The following is an 18,995-nucleotide window of genomic DNA, read 5'->3' on the forward strand; positions in this document are numbered from 1 at the left end:
TCTGATGCAGCACTCCATCACTCTCCTTCTTGGTAAAATAGCCCTTACACAGCCTGGAGTTGTGTTGGGTCATTGTCCTGTAGAAAAACAAATGATAGTCCCACTAAGCGCAAACCAGATGGGATGGCGTATCGCTGCAGAATGCTGTGGTATCCATGCTGGTTAAGTGTGCCTTGAATTCTAAATAAATCAATGACAGTGTCACCACCAAAGCACCCCTAACCCATCACACCTCCTCCTCCGTGCTTCACGGTGGGAACCACACATGCAGAGATCAAAAATGTGGACTCATCAGACCAAAAGACAGATTTCCACCGGTCTAATGTCCATTGCTCGTGTTTCTTGGCTCAAGCAAGTCTCTTATTATTGGTGTCCTTTAGTAGTGGTTTCTTTGCAGCAATTCGACCATGAAGGCCTGATTCACACAGTCTCCCCTGAACAGTTGATGTTGAGATGTGTCTGTTACTTGAACTCTGTGAAGCATTTATTTTGGTTGCAATTTCTGAGGCTGGTAACTCTAATGAACTTATGCTCTGCAGCAGAGGTAACTCTGGGTCTTCCTTTCCAGTGGCGGTCCTCATGAGAGCCAGTTTCATCATTGAGCTTGATGGTTTTTGCGACTGCGCTTGAAAAAACGTTTTCAGCATTGATTAAACTTCATGTCTTAAAGTAATGATGAACAGTAGTTTCTCTTTACTTATTTGAGCTGTTCTTGCCTTAATATTTTTTATTTATTTAACTAGGCAAGTCAGTTAAGAACAAATTCTTATATACAATGACAGCCTACCAGGGAACAGTGGGTTAACTGCCTTGTTCAGGGGCAGAACAATAGCTTTTACCTTGTCAGCTCAGGGATTTGATCCAGCAACCTTTCGGTTACTGGCCCAACGCTCTAACCACTAGGCTACCTGCCACGCTTGGACTTGGTATTTTACCAAATAGTGCTATCTTCTAAATACCACCCGTACCTTTTCACAACACAACAGAAAGCTCAACTTAAAGCTCAAACGCATTAAGGAAAGAAATTCCATAAATTAACTTTTAACAAGGCACACCTGTTCATTGAAATGCATTCCAGGTGACTTCCTTATGAAGCTAGTTGAGAGAATGCCAAGAGTGTGCAAAGCTGTCATCAAGGCAAAGGATGGCTACTTTGAAGAATCTCAAATACAAAATCTATTTTGATTTGTTTTATACTTGTTTGGTTACTACATGATTCCATATGTGTTATTTTATAGTTTTGATGTCTTCACTATTATTCAACAATGTGGAAAATAGTAGAAATAAAGAAAAACCCTTGAATGAGTAGATGTGTCCAATTATTTGTAATTATCTTTTTATTTGAATGTTATTTTCTTTTAACAGGGGTTACACAGACAACCAAACAAACTGCACCACACAGACCACGTACAATAAAATGAATAAGGATAGAGCAAAACATTATACAAAAAGGCAGTCATAAAAAAATATACAAAACATCACAATTGTAACATAGGTCATTTATGGGAGGTTTTCTACGTAGGACCCCAATGGAGACCAGATGTTCCTAAATGTATCAGACCTGGTGTAAATCAAAGGTAAGTTTCTCTAGAGGTAGGATAGCATTATCGCAGATGGTACTTCAGGTGTGGACCATAATAACAATATGTATTTTTTGGCTACGTAAACAAGGGTATTGAACAGATGTTTAGAGTCAGGATCAAACACAACCTTACAATCAAAGTAGAGAAAATATACATTCTGTGAAAAAGCTAATTGTCTACCCAAGATCTGTTGGATGTGTAAATGAATATCATTCCAATAAGACTGGATTCTGCTACAGTACCAAAAAACATGCATGAAGGGTGCCAGTATCCTGTTTACATTTAAAACATAAATGTGATGCATTGGAAAACATTCTGTGAAGGCTGACAGGTTTAAAGTAGGTTCTATGAATCATTTTGAAATGTAGTTCTTGTATGCTTATGGAGGTGCATTTGGGGTAGACCCTTTTGCAGATAGAAGCCCATTCTTCTTCACCGAATGCATGTCCGATGTCTCTCTCCCAAACATGTCTCAACGCATCATAGGATGAGGCACTTTTGTTCAATCAAATAGAATATATGTCAGAGATTAAACCTCTCCGAACAGTAGATTTCGTAAATAGTTCTTCAACTTCAGTAATTTGAAAACGTAGTTTGTCGGCTTTCTTCTGACCCTCTATGAAATGTCTAAGTTGTAGGTACTTAAAAAAAATCTTTGTTGGGTAAGTCAAACTCAGTTTTTATCTGTTGGAATGATTTAAGAATGTCCTGAGTAAATAAAGGCATAAGGTCAGCAATACCCTTCATCTTCCAGTCCAGAAATCTAATACTTCTTATTTGGGGGGGAAAATCTGGATTAAGGGCAATCGGTGACCAGACTAATATATGGTCTGGAATCTGCAAGTACCTCCTTGCATCTTTCCAAGCTAAGAGTGTATTATGTACTGTACAATTGTCAGATAAGGCCTGGATCCTTTCAAAGCTATTAATAAATGGTAAGGAAGCTAATGCTCTTGGATGACATGCTATTGATTCCATTCCAACCTAAAGTGAGTGGTATCTATCTAGGCACCAACTAATCATGTGCTTGATCTGTGCAGACCAGTAATATAGCTGCAGATTTGTCAAAGAAACCGCTCCTAAATCCTTAGGCTTAATTAGCTTGGTAAATTTGATTGTAGGTTTATTTTTGTTCCAGATAAAAAAAAATTAGATATATTGGCATTCACTTTCTGAAAAAAGGACTGAGATAGATGGCAGGGAATATTTTGGAATCGGTCATTTAGTAAGGATATTCATCCTGACGACATTAATTCTGCCAAAAAGAGAGTTTGGTAGGGTAGACCAGTTACTCAGATCCTGTTTAATCTTTGTAAGCAAAGGCATATAATTTGAAGTGAACAGGTCTTTAAGATTTAGAGTAACATATATGCCCAAGTATTTTAAGCCTGTTTCAGTCAATTGGAAAGGAGATATCGTTTCTAAGTTGATTGTAGAAGGGATATTCAAAGGTAAAGCCATGGATTTATCCATGTTAATTTTGTACCCTGACAGGTGATGTCTCTTTCGAACATATTATTCAGAGCAGGCATGAAGATAGGGCATATCCCAGGCCAGAACTTCTTGTAGAACTCTGCCGAGAAGCCGTCTAGGCCGGTTGCCTTGCCAGAAGGCATTGCCTTAATAGTTTCCCAAACCTCTTCAGGAGTAAAGGAAGCATTTCGTCTATTTCTATGCTCATCGGATATAATGGGCAAGATAATCTTATTCAGATATTTTGCAATTTCGTTGTTCGATCTTGTACATTGTGAAGTATATAGAGACGTATAAAAGTTGCAAAAAAAATCATTGATAGGCAATTGATCATAAGAAGTGGAGCCATCTGTCATTCTTATAGACTTAATCAATCTTTCATTTTGTTCTTTTTTAAGTTGGTGTGCAAGTAGACGGCTCGGACGGTTACCAAACTCATCATATTTTTGCTTGGTAAAAAACAACCGTTTTTTTGCATGCTTTGTATGCTCTAAATTGAGTTTGGCCTCAGCACAACCTAGTGAATTCCAGTTCTCCGGGGTTGGTGGTTGTTTATGAAAAAGTTCTAAATGCTTTACTAAATGCTTCATCTATTCTAAGCTTCTTGATCAGAGAGGCTTGGGAAATGATATGACCCCTTATGGTTGCTTTAGCAGCATCCCAGACAGTTGCAGCTGAAACAGGAGAGTTGATTGTCGAGCCAGTAATGTGATCATTTATGTTTATCACAGAGCAGAATCCTTCATTGTTAAGCAGAAACGTATTAAGTCTCCAATATCTCGTTTTGGGAATTGTTTTGCCGATTTCAATATCTATATACACTGGGGCATGGTCGGAAATTACTATAGAACCAATAGCACATGACTGGACAACATGCATGCAAATAGAGGGCATAAAAAAGTTGTCCAATCTAGAATATGGGGTCTAGAGTAGAAAGTATAGTCTCTGACTGAATGAATGAAATTTTATTTTCGTGTCAAATCGCCAATAGGCAATGCATCCCTTATGGGATTAATTGACACATAAACAAACATTACATTAATTCACTGTGGTAATTAAATGATCATTCTTCTTCCGGCGTTCTCTGCATTACGCATCACATAAAGAGTGAAAAAATACATAATAGTAAGTAAGGTCATCCAAACAATAATTACATCCCTAAAGCAGTAAAATAATATACATTCATATACACATACATACACACTGCCATATATACACATACCTACTGCGGCAGATGGCAGGGAGAGGTGAGGGGAGTGGTTATTGAAGGGAGATATCTTGCAGCCCGCTGGCTCCACCCCCTCACCTCTCCCTGCCGTCTGCCACAATATATATATGCAGTGTGTATGTATGTATGTATATATGTATGTATATTATTTTACTATTTTATGGACTTCCTGCCCCAGGCGAGCCTGTGGATCATTAAGCCAGGGAGCACTGGGGGATAAAAGAGAAAGCAGCCTGCACAACGGGGCAGAGAACGGAGAGGGAAGTAAGAGAAATAACTGTGTGATTACTCGTTGTGACCTGGACTGTCTGACTACCCCCACTGTGTACCGAACCGGATTGGCTGAAGACCCGAGTTTTAGGATTACCCCTGGAGAACGGAACGGACAACGGGAATGGATTGTGGACTGTGAAATGGTTGGTGAATTCCCTCCTTTTCCCCAGTGTGCAAAACTCCCTAATAAACTCTCCATTTGCATTCTAGTTGTGCTCCTTGTGCGTGTTTGGTTATTGAACTAGGTGATGTGGAAACCCCACACCCTTGAACCTGCTACACTACATACATACATACATACATACATACATACATACATACATACCTGACATTAGGATGTAACTCTCTCCATACGTCTACTAAACCAGATGAATCACAATCTCTTCTGAGAGCATTTGAGGCTCTATGATTCCAGACTGGATCAGTTGATGATTTATCCAATTTACCCAAAGTACAATTAAAATCTCCTGAAATAAACCCAAGTACCTTGCAAGTGTTGATTAAATAATGAAATAATGTCAGACATACATTTTGGGGAGTCTGTGTTTGGGCTATGTACATTTAGTATAGTAAAATATAGTATAAAAAAAAAAGAGTGTATTACCTGTAACCAAAATAAATCCTCCTTCTGGGTCTGTATCTTGGTGCTCAAATATACATGTTTATTTAGAGGAAGGCAGTGGCTCTTTTGTTTGAACTAAAAGAAGAAAAGTGCACCTGCCACACCCAAATCCCTCTTCAGTTTAGCATGCTCTGTTGAAGATAAATGGCTATTGAAACCCTTTCCTTTTTTAAGAATGTTAGAATTTTCATCCTCTTGACCACATGCCCAATGCCCAAAACATTCCAGGAGACTGCTTTAAATGAACTGTTTATGTTACAGCAGTAGTAAAGAATAACTTAACACGCATCACAAAAACGAAAACAATTACTAAGATGTTTGTGTAACCCTAAACTAAAAAAAACATACAAATCAAGTTTAGAAGAACCCCACTGCCGAGTCCCCAAATTAAACGACAGATATCAAACACACTACCTACCCTGCTTTCTGTCACTTTACTAACAGGAAGCCCACTAAGGGTTTTTAAGAAAAAAGATTTTAAAAAGTTTCACTATGTCCTGTGTTGAATAAAGGGGAATTAACATAAATCTATGAACATGTGAATGAAAAATGAATAAGCACATTTTTCAAATTGTCCTAAGCATTATCGCTATAGCACTCATATGCACGTGCCCGAACAGACACACCATGCAGTCACATGTAGCCTAGCCTATATAATACATTTTTAAAAATGCAAATCGCGGGCCTAAGGTAAATGAATATAGCCTAGTAATAACGCCCCTTCGCATACCTTGAGGCCCAACTAAATGAGCAAATTAACAGGAACGTCATTGGGTTTTGGATTATTCATCCATTCATTTAAAAAAAAAAAGAAAAATAACCTCAGTTCTATACATGAAAAGCTAAGTTACATTACATTATAACGCTTATTAATGATTACTTTGAATACCATGGCATGGTAGACGGTTCCGTCGCGAGGTAATGTTAGTCAGCCATCTGTATGCGGTGCATTGACTGCCCAGCTAGCGTAAATAAAAGTTACTCACGTTCATGTCCATACACTGACCATGTGTGCCCCCTAATAACATAACTAGCAACCTTCACGGATTTGGGTTCTGTGCCGCTGTAGAGTGGATATTGTCCCGGTAGAAGGTGAGCGCAGACTGGGGGTCGCCATGTGTGGCTAGCCCCCTGGAAAGTAATCCTCATTTTAGCCTGGTGTATCAGGCCAAATCTGACTTGTGAAGGCGGGCTTTCACATCTTTGTATTCAACTCGTGAGTCTTGCCAGGTCTGCCGACTAATCTGGGAAGATATCGATCCGCTTGCCATTGTAGTTCAGTTGTTCTCTTTTGCGGGAGGTCCGAATAATTTTCTCTTTGGTCTGGAAGTAATGTAGGCTGATCAGCATTGCTCTGGGCGACCGGGCTGTGGTTTTGCCGCTAGAGTGCGATGCACCCTGTCGATGACTGGGTGCCTGTCAAACGTCTCTCCCCCGAAGACGTCTTGCAGAAAAGAGGCCATGAACTCGGTAGCATTGCGCCCTTCCGTCCCTTCTGCGGTTCCCGACCACACGTATGTTCTGTCTCCGGGAACAGTTTTCCTGTTCATCTAGACTAACCTTTAGTTTAAAGTTCTCTGAGGTAAGCTCATTGTTTTTGGTCTCCAATTCGGTAAGCCGCTTATCTATGTCGGTCAACAACGTTTCCATATCCTTTATTTTTTGGGTTTGTGCCGCCATAGTTGACTGGACTTCTGTCATAATTTCATCTCCTAGACTTGACAAAGTTCGGAGCGAAGTTCGGTCATGAAATCAGAGCGTAGTGTAGCCATTTCTGCGCGGATGGTGACTAGCATACCCATAACGTTAGCATCCGACATCTTGTTACTGGTCTTCGTTGCATCTTCTTGTTTACCATCTCGTTTTCCCAGTTCCAGACCTATCAAATATATGTCAGTAGGTGTGCAAAGTGTGTTCTAATATTGATAGATAAAAGATGAGAACATAAAAGCATCAACCCTTAGTGGAGAGGCCTCGGGACATGTCTTTACGTAGCCATGTTGAAACCCTCTCTCTGTCCAAACTTTTGACTGGTACTGTACATTTGAAGTCACTTTTATGTTGACACTAGCTGCGTTACAAAAAAATGTACCCCACAAATGGGGAAATACAGTTGAAGTCGGAAGTTTACATACACCTTAGCCAAATACATTCACAATTCCTGACATTTAATCCTAGTGAAAATTCCCTTTCTTAGGTCAGTTAGGATCACCACTTTCTTTTAAGAATGTGAAATGTCAGAATAATAGTAGAGAGAATTATTTATTTCAGCTTTTATTTATTTCATCACATTCCCAGTGGGTCAGAAGTTTACATACAGTCAATTAGTATTTGGTAGCATTGCCTTTAAATTGTTTAACTTGGGTCAAACGTTTCGGGTAGCCTTCCAAAAGCTTCCCACAATAAGTTGGGTGAATGTTAGCCCATTCCTCCTGACAGAGATGGTGTAACTGAGTCAGGTTTGTAGGCCTCCTTGCTCGCACACGCTTTTTCAGTTCTGCCCACAAATGTTCTATAGGATTGAGGTCAGGGTTTGTGATGGCCACTCCAGAACCTTGACTTTGTTGTCCTTAAGCCATTTTGCCACAACTTTGGAAGTATGCTAGGGGTCATTGTCCATTTGGAAGACCCATTTGCTACCAAGCTTTAACTTCCTGACTGATGTCTTGAGATCTATTTTGTGAAGTGCATCAGTCCCTCTAGCAGCAATGCACACCCACAACATGATGCTGCCACCCCCGCGCTTCACGGTTGGGATGGTGTTCTTCGGCTTGCAAGCCTCCCCCTTTTTCCTCCAAACATAATGATGGTCATTATGGCAAAACAGTTCTATTTTTGTTTCATCAGACCAGAGGACATTTCTCCAAAAAGTACGATCTTTGTCTCCATGTGCAGTTGCAAACCGTAGTCAGGCTTTTTTTGGGCGGTTTTGGAGCAGTGGCTTCTTCCTTGCTGAGCGGCCTTTCAGGTTATGTCAATATAGGACTCGTTTTACTGTGGATATAAGATACTTTTGTACCTGTTTCCTCCAACATCTTCACAAAGTCCTTTGCTGTTGTTCTGGGATTGATTTGCACTTTTCGCACCAAAGTACGTTCATCTCTAGGAGACAGAACACGTCTCCTTTCTGAGCGGTATGATGGCTGTGTGGTTCCATGGTGTTTGTACTTGTGTACTATTGTTTGTGGTACCTTCAGGAGTTTGGAAATTGCTCCCAAGGATGAACCAGACTTGTGGAGGTCCTTTTTCTGAGGTCTTGGTTTATTTCTTTTGATTTTTCCATGATGTCAAGCAAATTACTTGTGTCATGCACAAAGTAGATGTCCTAATCGACTTGCCAAAACTATAGTTTGTTAACAAGAAATTTGTGGAGTGGTTGAAAAAACGAGTTTTAATAACTCCAACCTAACTGTATGTAAACTTCCGACTTCAACTGTATCTCATAACCTGTGACTTAAGGTGAATTAAGAACTCCTTTACATGAAATGTATTTACCTGTTTGCCTCAATGCCTTGACTATAGGCCTACTGACACCCACAGAGTAGCACTGTGGAGTGGCTATACTACACTGTTAGCTACTGATCCAGTGTTAGACTTGTGATGGCCAGGGGATGTTGTATTGTGAAAATCTATAAAATCTCTCAATGCTAAATTAAAATATGTTTGCCGCACAAAAACACAGACATATGCAAAAATACCAGATATAGCAGTTTGTAATCGTAAAAAAAATATATATATATACAAACAAGCCTGAAGGTAGGGAATAATCCTGCTATTGTCACGCCCTGACCTTAGAGATCCTTTTATTTATTTTATTTTACCGTTATTTTACCAGGTAAGTTGACTGAGAACACATTCTCATTTGCAGCAACGACCTGGGGAATAGTTACAGGGGAGAGGAGGGGGATGAATGAGCCAATTGTAAACTGGGGATTATTAGGTGACCGTGATGGTTGAGGGCCAGATTGGGAATTTAGCCAGGACACCGGGGTTAACACCCCTACTCTTACGATAAGTGCCATGGGATCTTTAATGACCTCAGAGAGTCAGGACACCCGTTTAACGTCCCATCCGAAAGACAGCACCCTACACAGAGCAGTGTCCCCAATCACTGCCCTGGGGCATTGGGATCTTTGTTTAGACCAGAGGAAAGAGTGCCTCCTACTGGCCCTCCAACACCACTTCCAGCAGCACCTGGTCTCCCATCCAGGGACTGACCAGGACCAACCCTGCTTAGCTTCAGAAGCAAGCCAGCAGTGGTATGCAGGGTGGTATGCTGCTGGCAGATCCTTATTTATTCTCTATGTTTGGTTAGGTCAGGGTGTGACTCGGGTGGGGAAATCTATGTTTTCTATTTCTTTGTTGTTTTGCCGAGTGTGGTTCCCAATCAGAGGCAGCTGTCTATCGTTATCTCTGATTGGGGATCATATATAAGTTGTCATTTTCCGTTTGGGTTTTGTGGGGTGTTGTTTTCTGTTTAGGTTGTTTCCCTGACAGAACTGTGTGCTTTCGTTTTCTCCTTTTGTCATTTTGTTTGAGTGTTTTCGTGAACATTAAATCATGAACACTTTCCACGCTGCGCGTTGGTCTCATTCCGACGACGAACGTTACAGCTATCTTTCGTCATCAAAGGTCAAAGTTGGGACGCAGGCAGATGAATTCAATGACACTCTTCCTGCGTAGCCTCAACTGTCTGTCCTCTGGGCACAGAAGTGACAACAGGTACAAGTCCACTGTCACCATTGAAATTCCATGCTACAGTGATAACGTTGACCACATCTGAGGGGTTGAGGGTGGTATTAAACATGTTGTTCTTTCCCAGTAACACAAACAAAGGGCCAGCTGGCAGTATGCCCTCTCCATTGCAGTATGCTGAGAGAGATTAGTTTTACAAGTGTGGATGGCATGGATATAGGCCTAAACTATCTGCAGTGGCACGATAGATACAATCCACCAAATACATCAAGAAACTTTGTTTTCTTAGCTCCCCTACTTAATGCAACAGTCATAATGTATTCAGTAATCTTACCAACAGCTGACATGAAAAGTCATAAGTGACCTCAAAATAAGCTAATCCATCCAGGACGTCTGAAACCCTTCTAGTGACAGAGAAAAATGCATGCTACTTGTCGCTTTTACCAACTGAATGACTCTGTTCTGTACTGTACTGCACTGTACCCTACTGCACTGTAGCAACTTCTACTGAGACATAATGTATTGTTGAGGGCTCTCATGACTTGTATAGACCAGCCAGGGCAGTGTACAACATCTTGTGTGACAGACCACCAATGACACAACTAGATACAGCAGGAAATTGCAACTTATAGATATTAAATCACGTTTATGTTCATGCACACACAGGCACGGACATATGCAACGACACCAGATTCAGAAGTTTGTATACTGTTTTTTTTATTCCAAATACCTTTTCGTGTCTATATATTTAACATAAGACGACTACGCCCCTCTTACAGTACCCCACACTTCAACAGTAATAATAATAACAATATCTATAATCGTAATAATATACATTGGTCGTCATTTTCTTAATAATCCATTTAGCACTGGTATAGAAATCTGAGGGAAAACACGAAAGAAAGGGCATTAAATATGACAAAATGCACTTTGACCCATTCTTTCCTCTGTATGCACGCATACACACTTATGACCCCCATATGAATCACACAGAACACACATTAACACGGGTTTCCTCTTACCATTGGCCAGACAGGACTGTGCGTTACGTTTCTCCTGTTCTGCTTCGTATAACCATATGTAATCATCATTTTGTCTCATTTGTCATTCCTTGTGCTGAGTTTGGTATTCTCCTTTTCTCTTGCTATTTATATCCAGTTTCTTAATTTCCGATCTGTTTGAAGGATTCACAACGCACCGTGTTGTTTAACTGTGCTCTGTAGCTCTGTTGCGCTGTAATTTGATGGGGCTACGATACACTAACTGTGTGTTTAGAACTCTGTGGCAAAGCTGGCTTGTTGATCAGTGGAATGCAAAGCCACACTGTTGCTACTCTGACAAGCAAACGTGGACTGTAATATTGAGTCCTGTGATCTGGGTGTACTGTCAGTAGGGGTTTTAGAGAAGGCCTCTTTAGACTATTGACCTTTGAACTTTGTTCCCGGGCTTGTGATTGGTGGGAAAGAGACCTCATTTATGCACGAATGGTCATGATCTCCACATTGGCTTTCTTAAGGATCTTTAATGACAGACCAAAAACATGAGTCATTAACTAAACAGTGACCAAGAAACCAATGACGACAATTAAAAAGATATTCGAAAGAAAGAAAGATAGAAAATAAATTAGGCGAGTTAGACTCTGAGAGAAAGCAAATCGAAAACACAAATTCCAAAGTTCAAGCTCTTCCAGCTGCTCTGGGGAAAAAATATGCATCTTCTTGCGAGAACCAACTTCTTTAAGCGCAAGAGTTCCTGTGTGTTTGAAGTCTCTATGGTCCCCTGAACCTCTCCGGCGCTTGTTGGATAGGTCAAGTCCTCCTGTCAGATCCAAGTGAAAGAGAGAGAGAAGGTCAAAAGCCAAACCAGGCAGCTTGAACACACTTATGCCTACCGTTGAACGGTCACCACATGGTCTCTCACTGCACCGTAGGCAGCTAACGGTCATATGTGGTCAAAAGTCATTTCCCACTCCATAGACGGCCTGTTCCATTGCTTATCAGGACTCTTGGTTTAGGAGGACGGCCTTCTGCCCTGGAGAATAACCTCTTCGCCCCCTCAAACGGGTCAGAGTGGTTTGATCCTGCCATGTCAATGCGCTACAAGCTCACAGCCCCTTCCGCTCCTCGTTCCTACGTGTTTCTCTGTTGAACCCTGACCTTTGACTTTTAACCCTCGACTCTTGTCACATGTCCGATCCCTCCGTCCCTCCTCAGTCTTGTTTCCCCAGCAGCAGGTCTGTGGTGGGCGCTTTCGCCGGGGGTAAGGGCCGCGGAGGAGGCGTGGGCTTAGGTTTGGGGCGATTGGGGCTCGCTGTGCCGCAGCCGCCCCCCTCGCTGTCGGTGTTGGTGGAGGAGGGTGGCGGGGGGGGAGTGAGGCGGGGCAGGGACATGGAAGAGTGTGGGCCGAGGTGGGGCGGGATGCGTGAGCAAGACGATGCTGACCTCAGGCTCTGGATGCGCCGACACTCCTGGCAGATCCGCACGTGGGCACAGCTCCGGGAGGGTGGCGCCGTGGCAGCCTCGGGCGGGGGAGGGGGTGTTGTGGTGTTGGCACCCAGCGGGTCCTCCAGGAGGCGCTGTGGCCCCGGGCCCATGTCTGAGGGCCCCCCCCCTACGGCCCCGCACCCCCCCCCTGCTGCTCCCCCGCCGCCAGTCAGGTGGCCCGAGCTGCTGTACAGCTTGCCGTTGCTGAGGCGCATCTCGCGGACTAGGCGGATGGGTCTCGGGACACCCAGCTGGAGGCGAGTGGGGTGGCGCAAGACACCGCCAGTGCTGGCCAAGGGACGCCGCCGCCGAGAGCGTGAGCTCTTCTTACAGGAGATGGCGTTGCGGAACTCAGTCAGCATCTCCTGACACACTGACACCTAGGCGAGAGAGAAGAGGAAGATAGCGCGAGAGAGGGAGAGAGAACGACAGAGAGAGGGAGAGGCGGGATAGGGAGATAAAGAGAGAAGGGGATGATCGTGTGAATGTGGGAGAGAAAGACAGAGGAAAATCTTCCCGAGGTTTACTAAACTTGTTGCACTGTTCAAATACGGTGTGACCTCTGGGCAATGGAAATAGGACAAATAAGTAGCTACCTCCAGTGACACTGACACACATTCAAAAGGATCTCACATACAGAACGAAGCTAAAGACGGAGAGACAACGGAGACAGGAATCACAAAAACAAAGAAGGCAGCCAGCAGAGATAAAGCAGGGGCAAATGAAAGTCACAAACAGCGTTTTACCCAGACGACAATGAAATAAACAACACAATGGACTAGCGGGAGGAATAACAATGACCAACACAAAACCTAGAGACAGAGACAGAGGAGTGAGAGAGAGAGAGAGAAAGGGGGAGAGAGAACTGAATCACAGACAGCCTAGACAGAGAGCTAGAGAGACGAGGGAGCGAGAGAGAAATAGAGAGGAACAAAGGATAAAGAAAGGAAAACGCAGACATCGACCATCACCCTCTGTTTGCTTGCAGCCATTTACACATCAACACGACGACGCCGAAGCACAACACTCACTGCACTGCACTACACACCACACGAGAGGGAGAGAGAGCGAGCTGGCGGGCTGGAGTTGTGTTGCCATAGTAACCTACTGGAGGGTGTCTGTGGTTTTGGCCGGGGCAGCAGTGAGGGCGTACCTCGTCTGTCTCTGCCGAGCGGCGGGTGGACCACACAAACTCCATGACGGCCACGAACACGGCGATGATGAGGCCACAGATCAACACCACGAAGATGCCACCGATGTTCTCCATGCCCAGACCTGCGGGGGAACAGAGGAATTATGTACGCAGTTCTAACACACGGATAGAGAGGGAATGGTAGGGCTGTGTGTAAGGACATACACTTGCATACACATGCACGACACAGATATTTATGATTACCCCGGCACACACATAGGGCACAGAAAAAGCACAGGCAAATGGACACAATGAAATAGCCTCCACAGGATCATAAGGTCCTTTTCATGCTCTCTATACAAAGCCTTAGGGGCTGAAAAGCTCTGTGAACCTTAAGCGGCCTAATGTTCCCACAGAGAGTGTGTGTGTTGCCAAAGACTTCAGTCACCCAAGTCATGGACTGTTCTCTCTGCTACCGCACGGCAAGCGGAACCGGAGCGTCAAGTCTAGGTCCAAAAGTCTCCTTAACAGCTTCTACCCCCAAGCCATAAGACTGCTGAACAATTAATCAAATGGCCACCCGGACTATTTACATTGACACCCCCCCCCGTTTATTTTTACACTGGTGCTACTCGCTGTTTATTATCTATGCATAGTCACTTTACCCCTACCTACATGTACAAATTACCTCGACTAACCAGTACCACCGCACATTGGCTCGGTACCGGTACCCCCTGTATATAGCCTTGTTATTGTTATTTTATTGTGTTACTTTATTACATTTTTTACTTTATGCTTACTAAGTAAGCATTTCTCGGTAGGGTCTACACCTGTTGAATACGGCGCATGTGACAAATTTGATTTGTTGTGGGCGTGTACAATTCAACAAGCCTGCATTCATTGACTTAATAAGTCAATCAACCACACGAATCCCCTTTGGCTCTTCCTGTTCTATTTCTAAGACAGAATATTCAACACGAAGGTTTTACATGTTTTTTTATCTTCAAACTGTCTCATAAGAATGCTCTGAGCAAGGACCCTTGTTATGTTGAGTGTATCGAAACAAAGGCTCAAGTCTCCCTGCTTTAACCTGAGGGCACTTATTTATCCCATGGATGACTCAACCGTAACTAGTGTGTCTGGTTGAAAGTAGTGCACTAAATAGGGATAGAGTGCCATTTGGGTCGCACCTGTGTCTTACTGCGGGCTGCCAAATATGCAAACCACAAACAACATCTAGCGTGCTACGTCTTGGTCTATATCGTCCAGTCTGTTGCTTGTAGCTATCTAAGCATTTGGAATGGGAGAAGGGTTAGCAGATGTCCCAAAAGGAAACTGCAGAAATGAAAAATAAGAAACATTTCAGAAAAGGGGAAATCTCTAACACACAGGCAAGGCAAATACAAAAAGAAGTTTGCTTTGGCACACGCAAACACACACACCATGTAGACACTTATATCCCCCTGATAAAATGCAGTAATCATGACACTAATAAAATAACTCTTCCAAATTTAGTTTGTTCTTTAACCAACACTGTTTTTCTCCTCAGGCATCATTGCATGCGCTATAGAACAGCGAAACATGTACCGCCATTTTTTTTTCATGTGGCGAGAGGCTCGTCACCTATGCTTCGTCAACAAAACAATAACAACGGGGGTGGGGCGGACAGTGACGCAGTTTCCCCCCTACTGCGGAATCCATCTTTAAGGATGAGGCATAATAAACCCAACACATTCACACACAACACACACATATCTAACGCAAATGTAATTTCCAGCTGTGAGTCATTGTGATGGGAATAGAACGCACTACACTTCTCAATTCACTTGTGTCCACGATTCTGTGATACCAAAATACATCGACTTTATGAGTGTCTAAGAAACAAGTGCTTGCTACTACTTGAGGAAATGTCAGCATTGTATTGTGTACATTAGTAGTGTGCAATTCTAATGTGACTGCATAGGAGCTGGTTTGGAACAAATTAACATTATCTCAGCAATTAGTATGATGGCTGACGGTTGCTGGGCATTAGTCGTTACCAAGAACAGGACCTGACGGAGATCCACTCCTGGATGGAAAAATTGTGTATTTACTAGCCTAATTTAAGGTATACGATATGCTGGGCTGTGAGGGTTAGCGTCCTATTTCATTTCCCCACAAGTGTTTCATTCATTTTCAAGCCCCTCAGAGTAGGAGTGCTGATCTAGGATCAGGTCCACCCTGTCCATCTAATCTTATTGATTAAGATCAACAAGGAAAAACTGATCCCAGATGAGCAGGCCCACTTTGAAACGCTTGATATGGGGGACCCCTGATCATCAGTGCTGGTACTTTGCCAGGTCTCCATTGCGAAATAAGTATTCTGACCTCAATGGGACTTCCTGGTTAAGTAAAGGTTAAATAAAATAAAAACTACTGGCGCAGGTGGTGCTGTACCCACCCTTGGCTCGGTGGTCCTCCTCCTTGGGGCACTGCCCCCCTTCCCACCACCTCCTCTTCAGGATCTCCAGCCTGTTGTTCTCTGCCAGCTGTAACACCCCCAGAGTGATCTCCTCTTTAAATGGCGAGCCTGAGGAAGAGGGGGAGGAGGGAGAGAGATAGAGGGTGGGGGAGAGAAAGAGAGAGGGCGGGAGAGAGGGAGGAAAGGAGAGAGGGAGAGAGAAACAGACAGACAGGCAAGGAGGGAGAGCAGGAGTGAAAGAGAGAGAGAGAGAACAATATTACTGTTGCTAATTGTGTTTACTATCCATGTCCTCATTATTGATTTAACTTCCTGTGTCGTTGCTTGGCGATTAAAGATAGTGACATATCGTGCCAATAAAGTTCATTGAATTGAATCGAATCAAGATGGAGTGAGGAAGCAAGAGAGGATTGGGAATAGAGAGGGCTTTAAAAAGAGGTAGAGAACGTGGTGATGGAGAAAGGAAATGAGGGAGGGGGTGAGTGAGCGAGAGGGAGGGAGAGAGAGAGAAATTTATAATTGGGACTCTGCACTACATGTGAGCCAACTGTAACCATAGTGGTTGGCATCCGTGCTGTTGTGCAAATACAACAAACACCAATTATATTGTACATGTAAGTCAGAGGTTGTAAGGTAGGCCAGCCAGACATACTGTTAATATTCAGTAATAAGCTAGTTAGCTGGGATGGAACCATCTGTGAACTCCACAGATGGATCTCCGCAAACAAAGCTAACAAAATGTTAAATGTCAAAAATGTTCCCCCTGAGATTTTCACTTTGGGACCTCTGTTCCCAAGCGTTCCATCCCAATTCCACCCCCGGCTAATAGGGAAGGCGAAAGAGCTCACACATAGCTGGAGTCATGTAAATACATATTTCCGCCCAAAAAACAAGGATCCAAGCCTGTCCATAAATCTGTCGCTGAGAACCACCTACTTGTGTAACATCAAAGTTGCTGAGGAAGAAGCAACTGTAGCCATGGTGACAGGCTTTTAAAAAAAAATCTGGATGATGAGATGGGAGTTATTTCTGACCTTTGAGCTGGAAGGAAATGTAAATGCATGATGATGAAAGAAAGAGGAACCGTATCCCTGGTCAGTCCTTGAGGGAAATGTGATACTGTATCTCTGGGGCCTACTTTGATGTTTTGAAATTCTGGGAATTCTTTGAGAAAAAATGTCCCCGAGGCTGTAATACATAGCCAGGAATCAATCTAAACCAGGTGGGTTTGATGTTAAAGTGGGCCTCCAGCAAGAACATACAAGGTTACATTTATGTTTATCATCAAAAATAAAATGAGAGAGGTGTAATAACATGGTAAGTTCGATGCAAATTACACCAAATAAAAATAGAGCTCTTGGTGGTTAGGGTGTGAAACCGTAACTCTTGGTGTCCAGCATGCCTCCTAACCCATCCTTCTCTCCTTCCCTCATTCTCTCTCCTCCACCCTCTCCAACACTCACTCAGTGGCATTTTGATGGCAGTCCTCACTCCTTCTCCCCTATCCCCCCCCGACCACACTCCCTCTCCACTCACCCAGGGGCATGCCGATGCCATAGCCCTTGGTGTCGAGAAGACCACCTATTTGGGTGAGGTTACAGTTGAGGCGGCGGTGGTACTTGTTCATGGTGCTCTCCAGCAGGAAGGCGTATTTAGAGTTGACCACGCGGGCGATGCCCTCCTCCGTGCTCTTCACAAACACACTGGGCTGCTTGGAGTGCATGTAGTTCCACATACGCTGGTACGTCTGGTAGCGCGAGTTCTGTTGATGGGTGTGTTGAAGGTTGTCATGGCAAGACAAGAAGGGTTTTCAACTCTTTGTGATACCCCCAACACATACACATGAACCCCCATCCCCTCTCACACACACACACACACACACACACACACACACACACACACACACACACACACACACACACACACACTCACACACACACACATACACACACACCCCTGCACCAGTGGCATAGCGCAGCTTAGAATGGCCCCCCCGCAATGTCTGAGCAATGCCCCAACCACATTTTTTGTTGTTGCAGTTTTATAGCTAATCTCATGCCATTTTACACATTTTCCCATGAAGCTGAGAGAAAATGTTGCTGTTTTAAAGCAAATTTCCCGCAATTCTACACATATTGCAATGAGCCTTTTTCATATTTAAAGCTAATTCCCTGTAATTCTGAACATACATGTATGACCTGTTCACATGTCCTGCACCCCCCACACCCCACACACACAGCATACAATCCCTACCATGAAGAAGGTCATGGTGGAGCCTCCTTGGATGGTGCCATACTGGATGTTTGTCTGGTCTGCCAGGTCGTCAGGAGACTCGATGGGCACCTCCATCCTCTGAACAGTGAGGAAGGCTGCCAGGTTGGCCGTGTAGGAGGAGATGATGATTAGAGTGAACGCCCACCTGGGATGGAGAGACAGGGGACAGGCATATTATCACAAGTTACACTATGGCAAAGTTAAGCCTAGCCTACTCCTGGACTAAAAAAGATACCTATATGATCTTAGTTGTTGTCCAGAATACGGTGGCAGAATTATGGTAACCAATTTTTTTCCAAAAATCCTGGTTGCATTTCCTGCTTTTTCACTACTTATTCCCTCCTGAGTCTTGGAATCTTCCACCCAGGATTTCTGGAAAACCTGGGAAATGTGGCTAAGTTACCAGAAACCTAGTCCAGAAATAGGCTTCATCTGTGTCCAGGAGACCATCCCATTTTATTACACCTCAAAGTTCTGTTCTTTTCCTGAATCCTTGTGAAGGTCAAAATGACAAATTGTTGAACTCTTTCCATTCACAAAATGCTGTTGTACTGATATAATGAAACGTTTGTTGATCGTCTGAGCATCCACATAGCTATAAGTTATACTTATTGCACTACTTTACCCTTTAGGTTGAACCCAGTTTTATTCTGAGCAGTGCATTGCAGTATCAAGACAATGCAGAGTTAATGGAGCTAACAAACTAGAGTGAGAAGTGGGTGAGGTTGGGTGTAATACTGCGGCATAATATAATTCCCATCAGTATATGAC

At 43.4% G+C, this 18,995-nt stretch overlaps 1 protein-coding gene across 7 annotated transcripts in view; it reads right to left on the reverse strand.

Annotated features, from left to right (window-relative positions):
• Positions 1–10,566: 10,566 nt before the first annotated feature.
• The window catches only part of LOC139554612 (glutamate receptor ionotropic, kainate 5-like), a 102,225-nt gene continuing 93,796 nt past the window's right edge, over positions 10,567–18,995 (reverse strand). For 5 of the 7 annotated variants that reach the window (XM_071367555.1, XM_071367557.1, XM_071367553.1 and 2 more), the window contains 5 exons: positions 18,204–18,369; positions 17,487–17,712; positions 15,930–16,058; positions 13,466–13,632; positions 10,567–12,737 (listed from right to left, as the gene is read on the reverse strand). In XM_071367555.1, coding sequence (XP_071223656.1) covers positions 12,084–12,737; positions 13,466–13,632; positions 15,930–16,058; positions 17,487–17,712; positions 18,204–18,369 — 1,342 coding nt within the window. In that variant the 3' untranslated portion in view covers positions 10,567–12,083. The remainder of the gene's footprint in view (positions 12,738–13,465; positions 13,633–15,929; positions 16,059–17,486; positions 17,713–18,203; positions 18,370–18,995) is intronic. The other 2 variants (XM_071367559.1, XM_071367560.1) reach the window with 1 other exon arrangement.

The sequence above is a fragment of the Salvelinus alpinus genome, chromosome 26 (genome assembly GCF_045679555.1).
Source record: "Salvelinus alpinus chromosome 26, SLU_Salpinus.1, whole genome shotgun sequence".
NCBI lineage: Eukaryota > Metazoa > Chordata > Actinopteri > Salmoniformes > Salmonidae > Salvelinus > Salvelinus alpinus.